The following is a 23,865-nucleotide window of genomic DNA, read 5'->3' on the forward strand; positions in this document are numbered from 1 at the left end:
GCTGACATGATTGATGCATAACTGCTCCCCTTCCAGCCTGACCATCCAAACTGCCCTCCCCTGCCGGCCTGATGGCCCACAACTTCCCTCCCCTACTAGACTGGTTGCTCACAACTGCCCTCCCCTGCTAGACTGGTTGCTCACAACTGCCCTCCCCTGCTAGACTGGTTGCTCACAACTGCCCTCCCCTGCTAGACTGGTTGCTCACAACTGCCCTCCCCTACTAGACTGGTTGCTCACAACTGCCCTCCCCTGCTAGACTGGTTGCTCACAACTGCCCTCCCCTGCTAGACTGGTTGCTCACAACTGCCCTCCCCTGCAGCAACCCACCTCCTCCACTGAGACCCACCTCCTCTGTGTGAGGTGGCAGAGATGCCGGGACCGGCCTCTGCTGTGCATGCAGCCATCTTGTAACGGTCATCTTGTGATGGCCATCTTGTGGTGACGTGAGGGTGTGATGCCACCTAGGCTATTATTAGTATAGATGGCTCAAAGAAGAGTCATTAGCCTAGCTGTTTTTGCTCATGGTTAGAGCATCAGCCTGAGGACAAAAGGGTTGTGGGTTTGATTCCAGTCAAGGACATGTACCTTGGTTGCAGGTTCAATCCCTGGCCCTGATCGAGGTGCATGTAGAAGGCAACCAATCAATGTGTCTCTTTCACACTGATGTTTCTCTTTCTCTCTCTCTCTCTCTCTCTCTCTCTCTCTCTCTCTCTCATCCTCCCTCCCTTTCACTCTCTAAAAAATAAATAGAAAAAATATCCTCTGGTGAGGATAATAAAAAAGAAGAGTCATTAATGTTTTATTTATGTTTCAAATCTGTAGGTTTCCAGAGGTTATAAGGAACTCAGTAATCATTTAAACATTCCTAGATAATAATTTAATGACTTGTTGGAGTCAGGACACCTGCCTCTGTTTGAGGTGACAATGGTCACTAACTTTGAATATTCTTAAGCACTTAAGATGTGTCAGTGTTTTTAGTGTCATCGTATGTTGAGGAAAAGATTGTGGAAGGAGGATAGTTGTAAAACTATTTAAGAAACAAATCTTGCTTCTAAGGAGATGATAATTTCATATAAAACAAAAAACACATATCCACAAGAATGAATATTCAGTGCAGGCTAGGGGAGTCTAAGTAACAAGTAAATGTTTAAAATATGTGGATAATCATTAACCACTTTCTTAAAAGTGTTAAAATAAGACATAATTTTTAAAAATGTTATTCTGATCATCACATTTATAGTATGAATTAAGATTTGAGTCATGACATAAACCATGACATACTTCTAATTATTAACAATATGTGTCACTTGAGTTGTCATTCAAAACATTTAGTAATGTTAGTTAATTATCTTTACTTTTTATTTAACCCTTTGGTACCCTAGATTCTGATAATATTTGATGCTATTCTCTAGAGTCCAACTACCATTCACATGCTAAAGTAATCCAATTCTGACACCAACTATGAAGTCCTAGGAAAATAAATTGTAAGCCAAGTAACGTTATAAAGGTGGATTTTTGCTAATCCATAAACTTTGCAAGGGGTTTAAAAGTCATTGCCTGCTTCTTAAAAGCCAAAGCTGTAAGATGGGAAAGGTTTTTGTCTTGTTTGGGTCTTCAACCCAGTGTTTTGCTTTGTTTTCATTGTTTTGTGTTTGTAAGGAGTGTGTTGGAGAATACCCTTCTATACTGAGCCTAGGTAAGGCTATTCATGACCAGTGATTATTCATAACTCTGCAAGAATATAAAATGTTTGCTTTAGTTTTAGAAGATTGTGGTGATAGATGGAAGTGAAAGCAATCATCTTACATTCCCCATGGAATGATTTAAGAAATCCATTGGTGGATTATTACTCAGCTAAAAAAAAGAAAGAAATATTACCATTTTCAACGGCATAGACCTAGAGGATATTGTGCTAAGAGAAATAAATCAGTCAGAGAAAGACAAATACCACATGACTTCACTTACATGTGGAATCTAAAGAACAATATAAATGAACAAACAAAACAGACTCATAGATACAGAGAACAGACTGGTGGTTGCCAAACGGGAAAGGGGTTGGGGGGCTGTGTAAAATTATGAAGGGATTAAGAAGTACAAATGGTAGTTACAAAATAGTCACAGGGATATAAAATGCATCATATGAAATATAGTCAATAATATTGTAATAACTATGTAGGTACCAGTAGGTACTTGAAATATTGGGAGGACACTCTATAAAATATATGATTACCTAACCACTATGATATGTACCTGAAACTAATATAAATTAATATTGAATATTTTAAATTTATCCGTTGGGGTGAGGATTACAGTCCCAAAACATCTCACCAACAAGCCCATCCCTCATTTGAATAGTGATGGAAAGGGGGGAGGGGTGTCAGGTAACTAGCTCCCCAGGCTCTTATTAGCTCTACTCCTTATTGCCTATGGAGTCAACCCCCACCACTCTTTCTCTCTTCCCTTAGTTTAAGTCTAAAACTGGGGATCAGAGAAGTATGGACCCTTCTGTAGTTTTCCTGCCCTGCCCCAACTCCCTCAGCCTTTACCTATCCTTCTTGTCTCAAGAATTGTGTTATTGCATTGCCCCCCACCCCCCACCCCTGCCACCACCACCACCACCTGTTTTGGGTTTGATGATTCTCTCTTTAGAATGAGGAAGAGGGCTAAGGTAACAGGAGCTCTCATCTCCCTGTTGCCATTGAGAGACTTAGGGTCTTTATCACACAAGCTCCTTTGACTCCATAGAGAGCAATTGAGGACACCCCCCTTTTCCTATTGGCCTTGATGAAAACCCTCAAACAACAGGGCACTTCATTTACCCAATCTCATCTTCCCCATTCTACTTGGATTTCCCCACTTCCTGGCTGTGTCATTCAATATGGGATGTACTGGTATAACAATGCACTCCAAAACTTTGTTATTTATTGACTCATATGTCCATGCATCATGTGGGTGTATTTTGTTCGTTCCAGCCTGGCTCAGATGGAGCTGGATAATCTGATGTTCACATGCCTAGGACTTCAGTTGAGCTGGTTGAGCTGGCTTGGATGGCTAGGGTTACTCTGCCTGGGGTCTCTAATCTTCATGGAGCCTAGCCTGACCTTCTTCATGGGGCAATCTCTGGCTTCAGCACCACGCAAGGGCTGTTCAGACCTCTGCTCACATCTCATTTGCTAACATTCCCTATGCCAAACACAGTAAGTCTCAGAGCCAACCCAGAATCAAGGGGTGGAAAAACAGACTTAACCTGTGATAGGAGGAGTGACAACATCCTATTGCAAAGGGGCATGGGATTCAGAATGGGAGAATAGCTATTTTGCAATTGTACACACTGGCAGAGAACTTGGGAAAGGCTCTGGCTGCTATGATTCTGTTTCCCTCTTAAAAATTTATTCCTCTCAATCCTAAATTTAGGCCTCAGACTGAAGTTGAAAGCTAGTGATTTTCATTGAGGGATTTTTTTTCTTTATGAGATGACATTTTAGAATAAATCTTGGCTCTTCCTGCCATATTACATAGGCACCTTTTATTTTCATTTTTTTCTAAGCAGATCTTATTATTTTGCCTTTAATTATTTTTTAAATTAATTATTTTAATTATATTTTATTAATTATTGCCTTAAATTAAAATTTAAAAAAATTATTCCTGATGCTTTCTAATACTCTACCTTCCTTTGTTTTGGGGTATTTGCGATGTATTGATGTTGTTTATAAAATAGGTTTTATTTTATAGACTACGTCCTCCCTTTTATTTCTCTTCTTTAAGACAAACAAACAAACAACAACAAAGCCAGGTTATAAAAACAGCCCTATGCTGGTCTACATTTTTTCTGAGCTCAATACCTTGTTATCATTGTTCTTTGTTTGTAGCCAGCTTTGAGGCCATACTGCAGTTCTCACAAACAAATCAATTTGAATTAATTTGCCAAGTAGAGTTAAGGAGGCATTGTATGAATTCAATATATACTAAAAGGATTGCATTCCTGAGATTGTTTCTTCTCTGGGAAAATGTTGATTCCTGTACCATATTGCAGTAGTGGGAACATGACTTTTGCATCTTGCACCAAGTGACCCATGGCTGCCAACTGGTCCATTTTTTTGAAAATCTTTGGATATGCCACATAACCAAACAAGTAGGAGTGTCGACAGTTCTTTAATTAATTTTTTTGGGGAAATTGATGGTCTTTAAGATCTACACTGATGCTTACTTACCTATGCTGAATCTTATTTCTAATGATGTTCTAAGTAGAAATTTGATAAAATTGTAAAAATATGTTTCTTGCATGATCTTTAAAGTCAACTCAACCTTAAAATTGTAGACTTCTTTGAAAATATAAACTGTAAGTTCCAATGAACTCTACTCCCATAAATTGCTTTTCAATTATAAAACACAAAAAACATTTGCCAAAGAAAGACCTCAGTGTTATCTGGAATTCCCATTCATCCCACCCCTTCCCCTAACCCCATATCTTCATGTGTCACCAATAGGTTCTCTAGCAAAGTGGATTTCCTTTAGACTGTAAAATCCGGTTCCAACAAAATAAATAGAAACTTTCAGTCCTCCTAAAGGGCGAGGAAATTGTCATCGAGTTCTTTAAAGGAGCTCAAATTTCTGGTATTAGATGAATAAGTTCCCAGGATGCTTAAGGAATTTGAACTCCAAACCCCTGTCAATGTTCACTCAGAAATAAAAATTATGGGAGTCAGTCAGAATAGAAAAGTAGCTTGGAAAATTGCCCTAAATCTTATATAGTGTACTAGTAAAAGGATGGATCTCTTAAAATTGGGACTGATATATAAAATATGTTTATATTTCATTTGAGTATTTCATTTGACAGATACATTGGTATACATTTAACCACCTGAAACTAATACAAAATAATATTGAACGTAAGCTATAATTAAAAATAAAATGTTAATCAAATTTAACAAAAATTCTGATGATAGCTAAGGACTAACATGGGCTCATCAGCATGTTTTCCTAAATGAGTCTAAATTCCCTTTAGATAGCATTAGCACAAATACAAATGTTATAAATGTAGTATCTCTTTATTTTTCTGAAAAGTGCAATAAAAGGAGAGCTATAAGAAGCATCTTCGGGAGGTGTCTGCATTTGGTTGAAAGTAAGCATCCAGGCGAAGCTCTGTAGTGACTCTGTATTGATCACTGTGTAAGTCACCCCAACTTTAGTGGCTTAAAGCAACAAACACATATTATCTCAGGATTTCGGAAAAGCTTAGTTGAGTAGTTCTGTATCAAGGTGTCTGATGAGTTGAAATCACAATATCAACTTGGGCTTTCATCATGTCAAGGCACATGTAGGCCTGGAGGATCTAGTTTTCTTAGTTCTTTGGCCTGTGGGCCTTTCCATAGGGCTCCTTAAGTGTCCTTATGATGTAACACTAGCTCTCCAGAGTGATTTGATGAAAGAGAGAGAGAAGGAGAGAGGGGAGAGGAGGAGAGGAAGTCACAGGGCCTTTTTTGATCTAGTCTCTAAAGTCACATACTGTCACTTCCCCCTTTTTCTATTCTTTAGAATTGAGTCACTAAGTGCAGTGCACATTCAAGGTTGGATAATCACACTTAAAGAGAGGAGTTTCAAAGAATGTGTTAACTTTTTTTAAGCTGACACATAATCCTCCTATTCTGTAAATTTTTTCAGAGACTGGAATGAATTCACAAAAGATATGTTTATCACATTTTCAGATGACACAAAGCTAAGAATGATATCTTCTACAAGAAGCAAAAGACCTCGAGTTAAGCATTTTCTTATCAAGTTACAATGCTGTTATGAAAGAAAAAAGGATAAATTCAATAAGATGTAATTAAAGGCCTGCTTTGAAGTTCATAAAGTGTATTGCATGAATGCAACATGGCCCAAACTTTCTGGGAAACAATTTAATTGAATCTATCTTAAATTTTAGTTGGAAAAAAGCTTAATATGTGACTATGCGACTATGCTGTGACATAGTTATTTGTACAACTTGTTGCAAAAACTAGTGTATTAACCAGGTCAAGTGTTGGTGGGACATGGTACAATGATTTTATTTATTTATTTATTTATTTTAGATTCTTTGGGAATAATATAATCATTTGTAGGCATGAGGTTCAGGGATAATCGAAATGACCTATCCTATATAACAAAAGCCTAATATGCTGAATGTTGGTCGTCCATTCAACCAATCGAAGTGTAATATGCTAATGATATGCTAAGGCCACTCAACCACTTGTTATGACATGCACTGACCATTAGGGGGCAGATGCTCCAACTGGTAGGTTAGCTTGCTGCTGGGGTCTGGCTGATCCGGACTGAGAGAGATGGGCCGGATATGCCCTGGAGCCCTTCCATGGTCCCTCCCCAACTAGCCAACCTCCCATGTCCCTCCCTGGCCCTGATCGTGCACCAGTGGGGTCCCTGGCTTGGTCTACACCCTCTGGCAATTCAGGACCCCTCGGGGGATGTTGGAGAGCTGGTTTTGGCCTGATCTTGCTCAACACAGGAGCTGCCCCCTGGTGGTCAGTGCAATCCCACAGGGGGAATGCCACTCAGCCAGAAGCCGGGCGCACAGCTGGCAAGCACAGGGGTGATGGTGGGAGCCTACTAAGGATGTCTAACTGCCCGCTTAGGACATCCCCTGAGGGCTCCCAAACTGCAAGAGGGTGCAGGCCAGGCTGAGGGATCCCCCCTCCAGTGCATGAATTTCGTGCACTGGGCCCTTAGTAATTTACAAACACCAGAGGTGCCATACATCTAAACAGAAGGATTACTAAAGATCAATTAATATAGCTTATTATGGCATCAGAGATGTTGATATTGGGGTAACTTTCCTATTCATTAGAATGAAAATGTTTCTATTTTTGTTCATTGAAATTGCCCTCCCAAACCTCCTACCTCTCCTCTGAACTATATAGAGACACCACATATATTTGTTTGAATGAGCAAATTTTTTTAAAAATAGCTATTGGCATTATGTTGAGTTGGATATCCTCTGCATGAGAAGAATGAGAGGAAAGGGGAATGGGGATTGGAGCAAGTTAGCTAGGGATAAATGAAAGAGACCAACAAGACTGATGAGAGCCCAGTCAGATGTTGCTCAGTGGTTGAGCATCACGACTTAAAAACTAGGAGGTCTCAGTTCAATTCCTGGTCAGGGCACATGCCCAGGTTGCAGGCTCAATCCCCAGTGTGGGGCTTGCAGTAGGCAGCTTATCAATGATTCTCTTTCATCATTGATGTTTCTATCTCTCCTTCTCCCTTCATCTCTGAAATCAATAAACAATATTTTAAAAACTGAATAGAAACAGGTGATCACACAGAGGGTGGACATACAGGAATGCATGGGTCACAGGGAAGAGTGAGCACCCAAATAATACTGTGGCTTTTTCAACAAAGAGGAAATCAGTGATAGGGGGAATCTTGAAGGGATTATATGTCAAAAGGCTGAAGACTGAACATTCAGGCTCTATGTTGAAAGGGACATTTGAAAAGATTTGACACTAAAAAAAGTGTCAGTAAGTACTTCTTGTTAAGTACTTCTTGTTAAGTTTGCCTTCTTTTAAAGTTTAATCCTTCTGAATCTGGTATTGTCATAACAATAACAAGAGTAATAAATAATATATTAAACACTATTTTGTCCCAAACACTGTTCCAACTGCTTTACATACTTTTGCTTCTCAGTTAAATCTCACAACCCTATTTTTCAGTAATTATAATCCTCATTTTATATACATGAAGAAGCTAAAGCTTACAGGCACACCAAGATAGATATACATAACCTATTTACCAGAAAGAAACTAGTCAAATCCAGACAGTGAAATTGACTAGGTATATTTTTAAATAATTATAGAAGGAAAACAGTGGCAACATTTGAAGAAGGGAAGCAAATTCTATAGTCAGTTTATGTAGTGTTACTTTATAGGCTGTCATTTTTTAAGGTGGCTCTTAATAGATGCTAGATAGAACTATCATACTGAAGAAAGTTCCATTAGATACTATATGAAAACATTTTCTTAAACTATGCAAACAAATAAAAATATGTAGTCACTTGGACCTTTGATTTTTAAATCTTTCTAGTAGTGAAAGTATCCTTGATGGATGAGGATAAGTGAGGAGAAAATTTAAAAGCAATGAGCTTTAGGAAGACAGTGGAGAATAGCTTCAAAATGCAGGTGAAAAACAAGGATTGGTGATTTTTGTTCTAATTGTTGCATTAGGGCTCATGGTCTTTAGTGTAGTAACACTTCAACAGATGTGGCAATTTGATTTAGATTTGGAATATGAAAGAGAAGTTTAATGTTAATGTGTTTGCATGCAAACTCACTTCAGCCAGTCTTGACAAAGGTCCAGGAATAAGGACATGAACATGTGGTTAGCTGTGCATAGAGCACCTGGGTTACATCTCTAGCATAGTTCCAATTTTCATCCCCTAGTCTACCTGGTATTCAAACATGAGGACTGAATGCATATAGGCATATCAGTAAGAGAACATAGGCAGAGACCGGAATTCAATGGAAACATCAAGACTGGAAGAGTTCTGGAGGGTTCTCCAGGTTGGGATCCTCCCCACTCTTCCAACCATATACACACTCATTCATCTTTGCTGTTGATTGGGAGAAAGATCTTCCATGTCGGAACCTTAGACACATGTTAGGGAAAGATCCTGAGAATTAAAATTAACCAAAGACTCCCCATTCCCAGTCTCTTGCTACTTCCCAAGCTAAGTCCTTGCCTGGAATATAACATTTAATTTAGTTAAAATCTGGCAATATAGGCATTATTATCTCCATATCTTTTTTGAACAAATGAAGAAACTGAGGCATCTGGATTAAGTAAATTGTCCAAGTGCACAGAGCTGGTAAATGTCTAAGATAAGAACACACCTAATGTCTGTCTGACTTCACAGCCAATGCTCTTTTCACTCGTGTTGGAGCCAGCATTGTTTGGTGAATTGATACTATGACTTTGATATAGGAAGGACATGATAATACAGGGGTGAGCAAAAATAGGTTTACAGTTGTAATACAAATAACTAATACAATAATTAATACATAATCTATACTAATAAAAGGGTAATATGCCAATTATACCAGGAGACCTTCTGGACATCCTTCCAGACAAAGCCATGGTGGTGGGGCCGAGGCAGAGGCAGTTAGGGGTGATCTGGCCAGCAGGGGAGGGCAGTTGGGGGTGAGCAGGCTGGTAGGGGAGGCCGTTGGGGGCGAGCAGGCCAGCAGGCAGAGTGGTTAGGGGCGGTCAGGAAGGCAAGCAGGTGAGCATTTAGGAGCCAGTGGTCCCAGATTGTGAGAGGGATGTCCAACTGCCAGTTAAGGCCCGATCCTATAGGGATCGGGCCTAAAACAACAGTCAGACATCCCCCAAGGGGTTCCAGATTGGAGAGGGTGCAGACCAGGCTGAGGGGCATCCCCCTACCACTCCCCCCCCCATGCACAAATTTCGTGCACCAGGCCACTAGTAATACATAATAAACTGTGTGTTTGGCATACTCACTACTATAAACTTACTTTCACCCACACCTGTATGTCTGTCCATGTATATTTTCTATTTCTGGACATATCCAGAGGACATGAGGCAGTGAGCTTCATCAGTTAAGTCTGGGTATGCCTGGATGATAAACACTGTTTCCCAGGGGCAAATGTCTCATCACTTCAGAGATGTGGTTCTCCCTGGCTCATGGGATTACTTAATTGAGTCTGGAGAATATCCCTACTTAATAATGCCCTTGTACTCTGGTTCTATTAATTTACTTACCCCAGCTGATCAGTTTTCTGCTCCAAGAGATTAATTTATTTACCTTGGCACACTAAAGGATCAAGGCTCACAACATATAAATAGGTTTGTTTTTTTTCTTCCTCAGCCCCAAAGGTGTGTTGTGGGGATTAATGTAATGATGCTTATAATTGCATTTTGAACTCCTTGATCTAATGGCACTTTATAAATATAAGATATTAGGTTTTTGTTGAGGTCCATCCATCACTTACAAGGGCCCAAACATTCCAGATGCCCTTTGGGTAGCATAATACTCCCCTTTCTGACTCTAAGAGTATTTGTCTGGGTCAATGTTGGGAACAAGACCAGAGCTGAGCTCAGAGAGTTTTCCCAGTACCTTTTCTTTAGTGTCTAGATTTGCTTTGAAACTCACAAAGTGTTCTTTGGGGAGAGAGACATAGTAAGAACCTCTGAAAATCCCTACTACTTAAGCCTACCCACATCGATTTTCTTTTGCCTCTGGCTCCAATATGTAATATTTACTCTTTGACTGTTCATTAGACCCATACTCTCATTTTTTTATGTCAACAAAACAATACAGAAAACTGTTCCTTCTTTTATTTCAGGACTCGCACCAAAATACAGAAATACCTCTGGCATTAATTTTGCACAGATGAATGTTGTTACTATATTTCTTTTAGCCTGGCCACGTGCTTGACAGTATTTCAGATGGTATTAATAGTCTACCTGCAAGAAAGCATTTTATGCCAGCCTAGTGCAAATTGCCCAAACCTTTAAGCCACTCTTCCTCAACTTAGCAGTGGTATATCATCATTACCTGTGGCTGGACTTGGAAATCACATTTGTCAATGCTTGAATTGCTCTTTTACTTTCAATTGAGCTTAAAACCCACTTCGTTTTGGAAACAGGGTTAGCTGAGTATATTTTAGAAGCTATGGAAATACAAAAAGCAACACCTAAGAGATTTAGGAGAGATTTAGGATGTTTCATTTTCTGTGACCAGTTGATCTTTGGGTGACAACTTTATGGGACCAAATGGATATGGTGATCCTTCCTTAGAATGGAGGCCTGGTAAAGTTCTGAGAGAGTGGAAGTGCACCATGGAGCCAATGTACTTTATTCATCTCATTAGGAAAGAGTTAAATTATATCAATGATAATTGTTTAAATAAATTGAAGGTTTTTCATATCTCAGGTTTTGCATATGCTCTATTTCTTATCCTATACCAAATTCTATGGTGAATTGTGAAATAGGGAAACTGAGGCTAAGTGATTGTATAAGATCACACGGTTAGTAAATAATAAAGTTAGAATTCAAAGCCAAGTTTGTCTCCAAAGCCCATGGTCTTAGCTTCTATGCTGTATTGATTATGATTTTAAGAAATTAGTATAATGTCTAATGAATAGGATCAATGTTTAGACAAGTAGAGTGCAAAAATGGTGCTATAAAAGTTATTTTCTGTGCTATACAGGAGTTGTTGTTTTTTATGAGCAATATCTGGGTAGCTCAGTTGGTTAGAGTGTCTTCCCAATACACCAAGGTTGGGGGTTCAATCCCTTGTTAGGGCACATACAAAAATCAAACAATGAGTGCATAAATAAATGGAAAAAACAAATTGATGTTTCTCTCTCTCTCTCTCTCAAAATCAATCTTTTTTAAAAAAGAAATAAAAATAGTTTTTCCTCTCTTAGTTCTTTAATTGAAGATATTTTACTTCTTTGGGACTATCAACATATTTCAAATTTTCTTTTGGGACCATAAATAGAGACTGATGTATTAATAACTATTCAAGAATCACTTGATTTCTTTGTCTTATCTTCCTCTGTTCTCTTTTTCTTTTAACTCAAATGGGTTCACCCAAGTGTAGAAAACATAAAATATTTCTGTATAATTGTGGGAGGTATGTGTATGAGCCAGTTGGGCCTTAATAATCTTACCTCAGAGTAGTATGCTTTTCACAATTTTATAATTCAACAGTGCATGTTGTATGTGTCTCTGGGAGTTGATATTTAAATAATAGAATCAATAATACAATTGCAAGTTACCATAGGAGGCATAAAGATATCAATATCTGATCAAAATTGAATGGTGATATACACATTTATTTTAAGGAAAATAAAATATGACTAATATTTTTTCTAAAACTCAGTTCCATGTAGGTGAATGTCAGATCCACATAAGTAATTTAAGAACTATATATTTGAAGATCTCTTTGAGCAACTTAAAGGTTTCTCAGTGTGGTAGAGAACTGAACTCATTACATTTTGGGGGTCTAATTAGTAATGCACACTTGCTTCCTCTTAATGACATTATGACATTACTATTCACAAGACCATCCTTTCTTGAGGATAGCATCACTTTCTGTTGGAGAATTTATTTCACTCTTTGTTTAAATTTTTATACTGTTTCTATCTTAAATGTACAACAGAATGTTATTAAGGATTTAATATGAATGTATATGAATTTGATGAGGCTTGCTCAGTTTTCAGAGTAGTCCCTATGTATGAATTCTTATATTTAGAAGGTTTTTTGCTCTTCAATCAGTCTAGCAAATGGAGCTCGGGGCAAATGAACTCATTCTTATGCACTTGTTTCTAAAACAGATCACTTGTTTGAGATAAATTAAAATAAAAACCAACAAGAACATGAAAAGAAACTAAGAATAATGTTAATGTGGCAATTTAAACCAATTTGGTTTTCCAAATGACCTTCCATCTTTCACAGCTTTTAACAGTATGCAAGATCACTATCCTTAATGACAGATACCATCAATCTGGTGTGGAGAACTTAAAACTTTTTTCTAAATGTCTTTAAAGCTGAGGTGGAGAAGAATGACTCTCTCTCTCTTTCACTTTTTGAAGGGTGTAATGTTGAACTGTGGCTATGCCGTCCTCCTAACATATCACCTTTAATTGTCCAACATAGTTTTCCCTTTTTCTAGCCTATATCATGTTCCAAAATGATTTCCTTTAGAGCAGTATGTTTAAAAGAGAGTGCGGGGAGAGGAAGGGATGCTTAGGATGACCAAGAGCCCCAGGTATTTGGAGGAAGTAATCAATGCAGCTTCTTAATTCACTAATTTGGTGCATGTAGAACTCTGATAATTTGGGAACTTTGGTCACTTAAGATTTTCCCTGCATGTTACTAAGAATATTTAGCTTTAGATTTGCTATTGACTTCACTAATACATTGCACAGTGAGTAAAGGCCATTAATATATTTAATGTTGGGGCCAGCAATGACAATTATAGAAAACCCAAAGTAATGGCATATATTCCAAGTGGATCTGACATGACCCATTTTCCATTTCTCAGTATACTGTTGTCATGTCTAAAACTTGAGAGGGGTCAAAGCTTATGAAGATGGATGACATGCCTTGGATGATATTTGTCTACTTTAGGGTAGGATTAAGAGTTATAGATATATATTCTACTTTAAAAAAGTGTTTCTTTTCTATGAAGACATGTGAGAATGTACCCAACTTTATTTTATATTAGACTGCTGAGTACCCAGATCTACAAAGGATCATCATAATGACCTATCGCTAATCAGTAGCTTTATTAACAGATACAACTAACTTCCTTTACCATAGATTTAATTAAACAGAGAGATTAGATTGCCTTTCATTTTCTTCTTTTCCTCCTAGCATGTACCCCTTTTTTGTGAAAAATATATTTTGAGGAAATTTTTAAATTATCACTCCAATCCAATATTATTGATAGTTCTCTCCATTCAGTGCCCTTTATCCTTTGATATGTCAATATAGTATGCTGTATGCCAGCCAGTTAGGGTCCCATAATGTAGGCTGGAAACAGATCCATAGTTGCCTCTTTTATAAAAACCAACAAGAACATGAAAAGAGTCTAAGAACAATGTTAATGTGGCAATTTAAACCAATTTGATTTTCCAAATGACCTTCCATCTTTCAGAGTTTTTAACAATATGCAAATTTTTGTTGTTTTATAGAATAATGAGTCAGCTTCATAGAATAATGTATTCATAGGAGAAATTAATGGGGACCTTGTCCAAACACTGCCACTCTTTCCTGCCCTACTATTCTTTCCTGTCCTACCCATCATGGAAGGCAGGCATGCATTTCCTCACATGTGGAACCTGCCAGCAATAACCCCTATATGGAGCTGGCCCTGAGACTCATAGCAAGCTTCTGTGCACATGGCCTGATGATATACTTAATTCTAATATTCTTTCTGGCTTTTAGAAATTTCTTGTAAATGGTTTCCAAGCCACCTGTTTTAAGATTTTGATTTTGTTTTTAATGTTGGTAATTTAGAATGGGATTCCCTAAGTTCTAATATAGGGCTGTGGGTCCAAAGTAATGAAGTATAACTCACTAGTTTCTGCTTGATATCTGTGAGTTTGGTTGATGAGATAGCTCCCAAAGCATAGTTTCATTATTTGGTGATTTGAAGCATATTCATTAGGGATATATTTCCACAACACCACTCTCCAATTCTGTTCTAAGGATAGAAACCATCCAGGGGTGGTAACAGTTATGAAATGAAGAAGGGCGCATGCCAGCAGTTAAATGCATTATGTCTGAGGTTTGAAACTGATTAGATATTTTATGCTTGGGAGAAGTGTCCCTAACAGGCTTTAGGAATGGATGTTTGTTCAGGAAGTACCTCTCACAGGAAGATAAGAAAGAGGAAGGTAAACATATAAAGCCTGCATCTATTAGTAGTAATAAAGCATAGGCGCTTAAAAGCCTCTAGAGGTTATCTCATTATATGTATGGCTGTTTTTATTTATAGATATAGACAAATATAGACAAGGGAGTAGAGACAGTAAGAGCCATCTGTAAGACACTACCTATTTAACATAGTTGATGGGATGCCAGGCCTCCTTTATGGAATAAGGAGTCTTCCTTGGCCATCAAGACTTTAATGGCCTTCTTTGGCTTCCCTGTGCCAGAAGGTAGAACAGCTACTGACACTTTAGAGTAGAATAAGGAATATGTGGACCGTGCTTCTAATAGGATACAGTAGTGAGGATAGAGCATGCCTGACTGATGTCCCCTCCCACATTATAAAGCCGATCTGGCAGGTTAAGTTCTCATAGTTCAGGGAGAGCCTCCTGCCTCCATTGACCCAATTAAGATGCAGCTGGAGTGAGATGGAAACGAGTGAAGGTCAACCCATCTTTATCAATGGGCACACCTCTTACTGATTCCCATCCCATGCCATGTGTCCAACACCCGGCGGAGCACTGCATAGCTAAGACTAACCTGATGTCAAACCTGTCACCAAGGACAGAGTGATTTCAACTCCACCTCTACTAAAGATAAATTGATATCTAGCTCTAAAAACTTCATAAAACAAACAAAAAAATAGGATGTTTTTTCATGACTTATTGACTTTTCAGATTGTTCTTTAAGCTGTTTTTTAAACTTTAAAGGCAACACTGATAATGAACGCTTCCAAATGGTAAAACAGAAAATCCCCTTCAAATATAACCGGCCCGTAGAGGAGTGGCTGCAGGAAAAAGGTAACCATCGTTAAAACTTTCATTTTAAATTCATTTGATTCTAAACCCGCATTTTTAAAGCCTGCAAATAAATGTTCCTTAAATGATAATCGCCTGCTGCATAAATGACTGTTTTAATTTTCATTATAATTTGTGTCAGCTTCCACCTGCCATATGTTGATAAATCATGCTATAATACATTGCCATTAAAATACAGTTAAAGGGACTAACATCTCGTTTGCTATCAGTGTGACAGCCACAAACAAACAAAAAAAATTCCAGGAACCTCTAAAAAAGAAATGTATTATGGCAACTTAACCACTGCATGACATTATTTGTTAATTTATTTTAAATAGCCTCTTATACCAAAGCTTTCTAAAGAAATTTCAAAAGTGCTTTTTAAACTTCCATCTTGAGGCTGTTTCGGCTTTACTGTCTAACAAAAAAAAATCATAGATTCTGCTAACTTAAACTGCTTAAACACAAGTGTTATAAGAAGAGGAGTGTTCTTTTTGAACATCTTTTTATAAACAATGAAAAGAAAGAGAAAGATGAATTTTGCCTCTCAATGCGACCATACAGAGGCAAAAGGGTTTCATAAGAGATTAATTGTGTCCTAGTCACTGACGGAAACTAAACACAAACACAAACCTATTTTACACTTCGGTTGTGTGATACCTCCTGTACTGGATATTATGCAACAAAAGTGTAAGTGGTTAGGGCAACGAGTTGGAAAAGGAAAGGCTCATAAGAGGCAAAACAGCAGTTTCTGATTTGCCAAAGAAAATCACCACATAGCTAATAAGAGAGGGCAGCAGTTTTACCAGATGTTAGAATTTTCTGTGTGGTTTCTGTTTGTTGGGATGTAAACCATTGTCTCTCTACAAAGGAAAGTTCCTCTCTTTAAGAAGCTACTTATTCTAATCTTTCCTGAGCCAGTATAAGCTTTTCTGGTCTCCAGACCTTCAATGAATTTTTAAAATACATAGAGATTTGATAGAGTTACACATAACAAGTAATTGGGTATATTAGTATATAACTTAAAAATCAAAGAGCTACTACAGTTTTAAAGGGTGAAACATTTGCACCTTTAAACACAGAAAATTCTCACTGAGTCTTAATTGTTTGCCCTGTTTTAATGTATGTGGTCTAATTAAAAATAAATTAAGAATAACTCTAAAAAGCAAATAATTTTGTCTAGTAATCACCAGCTCCTAAAGTCCCTTTAACATTTAAATATGATGATTGCCTCACTTTTTAAAAAGGAAATGAAAATTAGATGCATGTCTGAGTCTCATGTGCCTGAGAGAACTTTTTTGTTTCTTTCAATTTTATGTTAATACTATTTTATTTTACTTCATTGCCTTTTGAAGTCTAAGTTTAAGAGCATGCCAGGCATTTTCATTTGTATAAACCATTATAAAGTTATTAGTAGGCTTTTAGTTTTCCTCACAATAGCATTGTTATCAGTTGGTTTTCATATAAAAGGATGCTTTCAAACATGCAACAAATGGGGGTGGGGGGGGCAGGGCCAGGGGTGGTTCAGGTGAGATGGAGGGAGGCATTCTAATATCTTCATCAAATATGTACATGTTTTTATATGTGCACGTATGATTGAAACAAATTATTTGCAAACTGGAAGGTCTTTTTTCCTCTACAGTATTTTAACAAATTACTTAGTTGGTAATTTAGGTGAGTAACGTCCATTCATTCTATTGCTTTAACCCTTCCTCTGCCTAGCTTACTTTTCCTTCAAAATAAATTGCAAATATATAGCAAAAAACCTTGTACAGGCAATGAGTATAAAAAGGTAAAGACAGAAGGATGACTAGGCAGATGGGTCAGGAAGTCCTGGGAATGCCTCTTTACATTGACCTCTGTCACTGGGGAAGAGGTCTGGGGCACAGCACTCCCAGTCTGTTTTCTGGCTCTGTCTACTATCGACTGACTTCCTGACCTTAGACAATCCATTTAACCTCTGTATAGCTCAGATTTCCCATCAGAGGAGAGGATAAATAATACTGCCTATTCCCCAAGGGTGTTCTGAGGTTTAATTAATTAGTCTTTGTGCAACACTGGCTTGGAAACATGTAAAGATTTCATTTAAGCCATATGTGAACGTGGTGTCCAAATGAGGCAATAATGAATGACTTCCAAGACGGTGGCACCCACAACAAAAAATAAAAAGTAACCTGCTATAAATTATGTACTGGTGTTAGAACCAATTTTTTTATAATTGGTGATAGAACAATTCTCATTTCAAGATATACATGTAGATAACATGATCACACACACAAAAACATGATTGACCATAATCAGTAACAATAATGAGACTGGCGTTGATTTCAAGAAATCTTGGGCATGTGATGAAACTTTCTCATCAGTCCTCATATCCTTCAGAGGGAGAGGGTGGTGATGGCTGTATCTTGCTTATTCACTTACTCCTGCTTCACAGAGAGAGAGAAATTGATCAGAGGAAGAGGTGGCAGGAGACTTAGATTATCCCACTATTACTTCAGTAGTAGCCAGTTTATTGTTAACCACCTAATTCATGGTAAGGAGGACTATTTCAAAATAGAATGAAAGCAGATCTAGCCAAAAATAGAGCATCAAACAGAGAATCAAACAAAAATTCAAATATTTCCAGTGTGGTCTGATATAAAATTGAAGCACAGACATCCTCTTCCCTGTCTTACCCAACCAGTGCTTTATTCTTAAGAACTGATTAGCCAGCTCTTTCTGAGAAAGCAGCAATAGCCAGAAGTAGGGCAGTGTCTTAATCTTAGAGCCCAGGAAATGTCTCTCCTTTCTCCGTGCTTGGGTCAGTCTTGAACAAACAAAGGCCACTTTATGAACCTGAATAATGTCAACTGGAATAAAAGAGATCCATCATTTCTAGCCAGTGTAATTCTAGTTTGCATTTCAATTCTAAGCCTTTAAAAAATTATTTTATTTTTTATTTTTTAAGCATTGGCAGGATAATAGCACCAGGAAAATAGATAAAGACTACAATAGATGTGAAGTACTTTCAGGAATACTAGAAGTAATACAATGTTCCAACTATAATCAGAGCCATTTATTGATCATCAGTAGTGGACTATATACAAAAAAGGAGATGAATAAACATTATAGTTGGACAACAGTTGTATGAATGGACATTATCGCTTGGTATTGGGGCTATCTGATATAAGATACTGAATTTTAGTCCTAGATATCTCCTATTATGCTCTTATGTATTAACTTAAGCTGCCACAATTGCCTATGTGAGGTTGAGGGCATATTTATTCTCCCCTCCCATCATGGCATTTATTTTCTAGTAAGCTTAAAGCTATCAGAAAAAGCTGTTGTCAAAAAACAAAACAAAACAAAAAAACACAGTAAAGATATGACTCCACTGTTATTGTGCTTTGAACGTTTTGCTGTGTGCTTTGTGAGAAATGATAGGTCAAAGGACAAGCAATGATGCATATGCACAGGGCACCAAAGGAATTGGTGAAAAAGTAATGGAAATCTATTAGATCTATTTTGATTGCACCCTTAGGTTCTGGACATTTCTGTTATTATTAAGGCCAGAAGATTATATCTCCATACTCCAGATATCTTTATAGAGTTCATATCCTTTTCACTATAACAGAATTATCTGGCTAGTTCCACATCCTGCAGTGTTCAAAGCTTCCCAAGGTGTATTACTTGTAAATCATACTTCACTGACATGCCCTGAAGAGTTGTCCAATGAGTGGAGTTGAGTCTTGTATAATGAGTTCCCTCTGAGCAGATGTGTTTTCCTTTCTCTGCCTCTTCCATTTGTCCATTATTATATGTTGAGAAGGTATTCCACATTATAAACCAGAAAATAAAGAATAGCTAACCATTGTGTAGACTTAAAGACCATGTAATAGTAGTAGCATTAAAAGCTGAAACATCACAGGTTGCCTTTGTTCATATTAGAGATTGTGAAGCAAAAACCTCAATCTTTAAAAATATACTCTATTTTATTAATCAGGCAAGAATAACACCATTGTTTCTAGTCATTTACAGCTAAAATATTTCAGAGGGTTAGATTTAGGAATGAGTGGACCATTGTTTGATCACTGACTAAAGTGGAGAAAATTTTAAAAAGAATATATTTCATTCCATTAGTAAGTCTCCCCCTCCTTCTCTAGATAGAAAAGCAGACGAAAATAATCTAGAGAAATAATGACATGGCTTAAAAAGCTATTTGTTATTGTTGTTTTTCTTGGAAAGATTTAGAAGTACTTTGGAGGAAGATAAGTTGAGTTACACTATTCTGAACTCTATTCTGCCATGATTTCATTCTGAGAGTTTCCTATTCACAGAAGCATAAATCGTTCCCCAAATGGGAACCTCAAGTAAGTTGAGCTACTGATACCCTTTAGTCCATTAATATATCTTGATATAATTTTAAGGAATTTTATGTTACTTTTTTTTAGTGTCCATACCCCCCATTTAAAATATATTGACTTGGAATGACACTTTCTTCTTCCCCCATCTCAGGAACATATCAATGCCTACTTATTCTCCATATTTTAGGGAGAGATTTAGTTGTGTGACCATAATCTCCTTACCTCAACATTTATAGAGGTAAGAATTGATTTGTCTTGGTGTTAATTGAACAGCAAGTATAGATAGAATATTATGTACTATGAAGATTCCTAGAAAATAAGGTGTTTGGTGACTGACTGTTCACTTTTTCTAAGTATGCAATGAATCCAAATCTCTTAACTGGAATTTAATTTCAGTTAATTTAATGTAATTATCAGACCTAATTTTTTAATTCAGTGGGATGAGTGTCTCACAAGGTTTTTGTTTGCCATATATAACTCTTTTTAGTTGTTATGTACTTTGTAGGTAACAAATCAATAAAGTAGGCATTAATGGTTTATTATTATCATCATCTGATTTAGGGGTTTCTTTTTTTTGTCCACAACTACTTTATTGAGAAGACTACAATACTATTCACTATTGAACCAAGGTTCTCCTTCCTCACAATAAAGAAATAGAGACTTGATTAGTCAGATACCTAGGATATTCAGCTAGACAGTGGAAGGGATAAACACAATGAAATGTTACTTGCCAATATCTGTATTGAATTTTTATTATCTAATTTTCTCCCCTTCAATTACTCAAGGAAGCCTGTTTTTAGACCTGGTTCATTTAGACCAGGCAAGGCAAAGAGAGAAAATGTATGGGAATAATGATGTTTCCTCCACCTAATCCACTAGGCCGGCAGTTAACCATCTTCAACACCCAGGCGCAAATAGCCATTGGCGGAAAGGACAGAGGACGCCTCTTCCAAGGCCAGCTCTCTGGGCTCTATTACGATGGTTTGAAAGTATTGAACATGGCAGCTGAGAACAACCCCAATATTAAAATCAATGGAAGTGTCCGGCTGGTGGGAGAAGTCCCATCAATCTTGGGAACACAGACAACTGCCATGCCACCAGAAATGTCTACCACTGTCATGGAAACCACCACTACAATGGCTACTACCACAACCCGCAAGAATCGCTCAACAGCCAGCATTCAGGTAAGTATTTCTCCAACTATTAATTGGTTTTGCATTTTTTATCTTTGAGACATTGCTATGATGGTCGGTGTTACTACATATTGAGAGAATGTGAATTACTATGTTTATAGGAAGGATGCCTACAGATACTCATAGTAATAAGACCTGGAATAGAGAAAGACAAAGTCATTGCTAAAGAAGTTACAAAGTCTTGGGTGCACTCATTGGTTACCATGCCTATCATATTTATTATTGAAATGGTAAATATATTATTCAAAATGGGAAAGCTATTATTCAAAAAGCTAATTTCAGTATGAAATACTCCCTGCTCTTATTTTATTACCTTTATTTTCAATAGTAAAAAGGAAAAAGGGGGAAAGTAAAATGTGTTATCATAGGAAAGACTATATCCTAGTGCAATTTTCTTACAACCTCCTGATGGCTTTGCTGGAATAAGAACTGTTCATTTTTTTAAGCCAAGGGGTAGCATTAAATCAAGGGCAACTGAAGCTACAGGTTTAATCCTTATGACATACAGTCTGTATTTGATAGTCAGTGTTGATTAATTACACATTATTTTTGTCCATTTTATTTTCTTTATATTTGATCAAGACCCTAATTACATTATAAAATTTGAAGGTCTGAGTTTAGCTATGTAGGAAGTCCTTATTTTGTGCTAATGTTTTTTGTTTGTTTGTTTTCACTTAAAAGTAATTACACTCAAGCTAAAACTTAATGCTTTGCTGACTCCATTGACATTTCATAAATCTAGTTAGTAGTGGGTAGAAGGTTAATCAAGTTATTAGCCTTAAATGCTCTGGCATAAACAAGACATTCTAACTGCTTGTGGGGAAATTACCCCTAGCCTAGTTAGTATTTATAGACAATTCAGTAGAAACCAGTACTTCCCTTTCAGTTTCTTAGTTTTAAGACATTATGCAGGAGTTCAATTGAGTCTTTGACATCACCCTTCTATTAACTTCAATAGGCATTATAAATTTAAAGTCAATAATCCATAAACCCCTTATGTGTTCCCATTCTTCTGAATTAATGTGAGTTAGGTAAAGGTAAATGTGCTGTCTTATTTTTTCCTTTTAATTGAGCAGAAGTATCCAAAGAGTTCTTCCATAAGTTCACAGGCATGATTTGCAGCTGTATATACTGATGATATCATCAGGACAATCTTATGTGCAAGAACCTGGTTAGTCTAACAGTGTCCTAGTCCCACGGGCTGTTTCATGCATACCTATACACATGCTCCAAAAAATAGCTTTTTCTCTGATATTAAAGCAATAACTCTTGACACTTCACTCTACTCACTGAAAAGAAGATAAAAGGCAATATATATTTCTATTATGACTCTCTATAGCTCAAAAGCAGATCTGTTTATTGTTGGTGAAAACATAGTTCTATCTGCACAGGTCTTGGCAGACTTGTTTTGTTTCTGTCAGAATACATTCCACTAACTCTGTGGGAAGCAGAAGTGCAAAGGGCTTTTTTTTCTGTCGCAATGGCTATTCCTATAATCTTTTGCAAGGCCCAATTTTCACTGACCCCCAAGAGGATTTAGTGTTACCCCGGATTCAGGGACTAAGCCATGGTAATCATCGGTTTTTGGCTTTCCATCTTGTGGCAAATACATAAATGGAAGTAAATCGGGTAGTCTTTCCAAACGGAGAGAGCCAGAGCTTCTGGGGAAGTGTAGGGTACAAAAGACCAAAGTCTTGCCAATGATTATGATCTTAAATATCATAGAACCTGTTCTCATTTTAGTAGATGTGGACTGCTGGAGGCTGTGTGATAGCCTCCTGTGTAGTGTGTGTTTCTTTTCCTTTGAGTCTAGTCATAATTGGATTATGTCTACATGTTTTTCCTTTTGCTTCCACTAAGGCTATAAAAATAAGTTATAAATCTGTTGACACTCTTTGTTTTTAAGGGTGCGTAAATACATACAAGCCTATTCTGATCTCGAGTACATTCTATAGACCACATCAAGCCTATGTCAGGACTAGGGACCCAATAGCATTTGGATTATATTCATGGTTTAGGACAATTCTAAAGGCTTTGGGTGAAGAAGGTCAGTCACAAAAGTCTAATGTGCCCTGTTTAATCCAGCTAGTTTTCTTGGATAAAGTGGACTCATAAAGCTTTGATCTCTTGGAAATACTTTAGAAGGGAGAAAGAAATTGGGGAAGACTGGATTTCATATTTGTCAGATCCATCATTCACTTTTCTGGATAATACTCTGTTCTGTCCTCCTTTGCTTTGATAACATCTATAGGGCAGGATTGTCCTAAAATGAAGCTCTTCCAGTGAAAATAGAATAAGGATGTGAATTTAAAAGTATAAAGACCTGGTTGTTCAAAAAATCTACTGGTTCCTTCTTAAAGCATAAGCTAAGAAGATATCATTTGAGCAGTTTCTTTTCAGTAGGCCTTGGGGAGTGTTGAGTTCCATTCAAAAGAAGGCTGAAAGTGCTTTCAGTCATGCTCTTAACTGTGTGAGTGTGAACAAAAAGTTTTTGAGTTGATATGGCCCCCCTGGGAGTAACTGGTGCTTTGATATTTCTGATAATCTTGTTTGTTACAGACTTACTTGTGAATTTCATGTACTCCATGGAATTACTAACAGCTATGGTACCCAAGCATCAGGTCTTCATTCTATATTAAGAAGTATGTCTCTAGGTGCTCCCTGAATAAATAATAATAATGAAAATAACAGCAACAACAATAATCCTATCTAATAATAGACAAAGATGGTAATCGACCATACCTTCGCTACACCTCCCATTGGCTGATCAGCATGATATGCAAATTAGCTGCCAACAAAGAGGCGGCTAATTTGCATACTGCAGGCAGGGCAGGACAGCATGAGCCACCATCCGGGCCCTGTGTGCAGCCCCGCCCCCAGCCAGGACCCCATGTGCCACCTAATCCCCCCGTGCTGCCTAAGCCCCGCCCCCAGCCGGGACCCCATGGCGATTAGAGAGCAGGAAAGTGCCGCCCACAGGCAGCACCCAGCAGGGCGTGACCCTGGGTGCCCTGGTGATCCAGCCATCGGTGAGCAGGAAAGCGCTGCCCACAGGCAGCACCCAGCAAGGCCTGC

The 23,865-nt window shown here is 37.6% G+C and overlaps 1 protein-coding gene across 5 annotated transcripts in view; it reads left to right on the forward strand.

Moving 5' to 3' along the window:
* Window positions 1-23,865, forward strand: part of NRXN3 (neurexin 3) — a 1,457,090-nt gene that overhangs the window by 1,290,164 nt on the left and 143,061 nt on the right. For 3 of the 5 annotated variants that reach the window (XM_006086965.3, XM_006086966.3, XM_006086968.3), the window contains one exon: window positions 20,477-20,781. In XM_006086965.3, coding sequence (XP_006087027.1) covers window positions 20,477-20,781 — 305 coding nt within the window. Of the gene's footprint in view, window positions 1-15,164; window positions 15,255-20,476; window positions 20,782-23,865 lie in introns of all 5 variants that reach the window. The other 2 variants (XM_023752494.1, XM_006086967.3) reach the window with 1 other exon arrangement.

Source organism: Myotis lucifugus, unplaced genomic scaffold (assembly GCF_000147115.1).
Source record: "Myotis lucifugus unplaced genomic scaffold, Myoluc2.0 scaffold_34, whole genome shotgun sequence".
Classification (NCBI taxonomy): Eukaryota; Metazoa; Chordata; class Mammalia; order Chiroptera; family Vespertilionidae; genus Myotis; species Myotis lucifugus.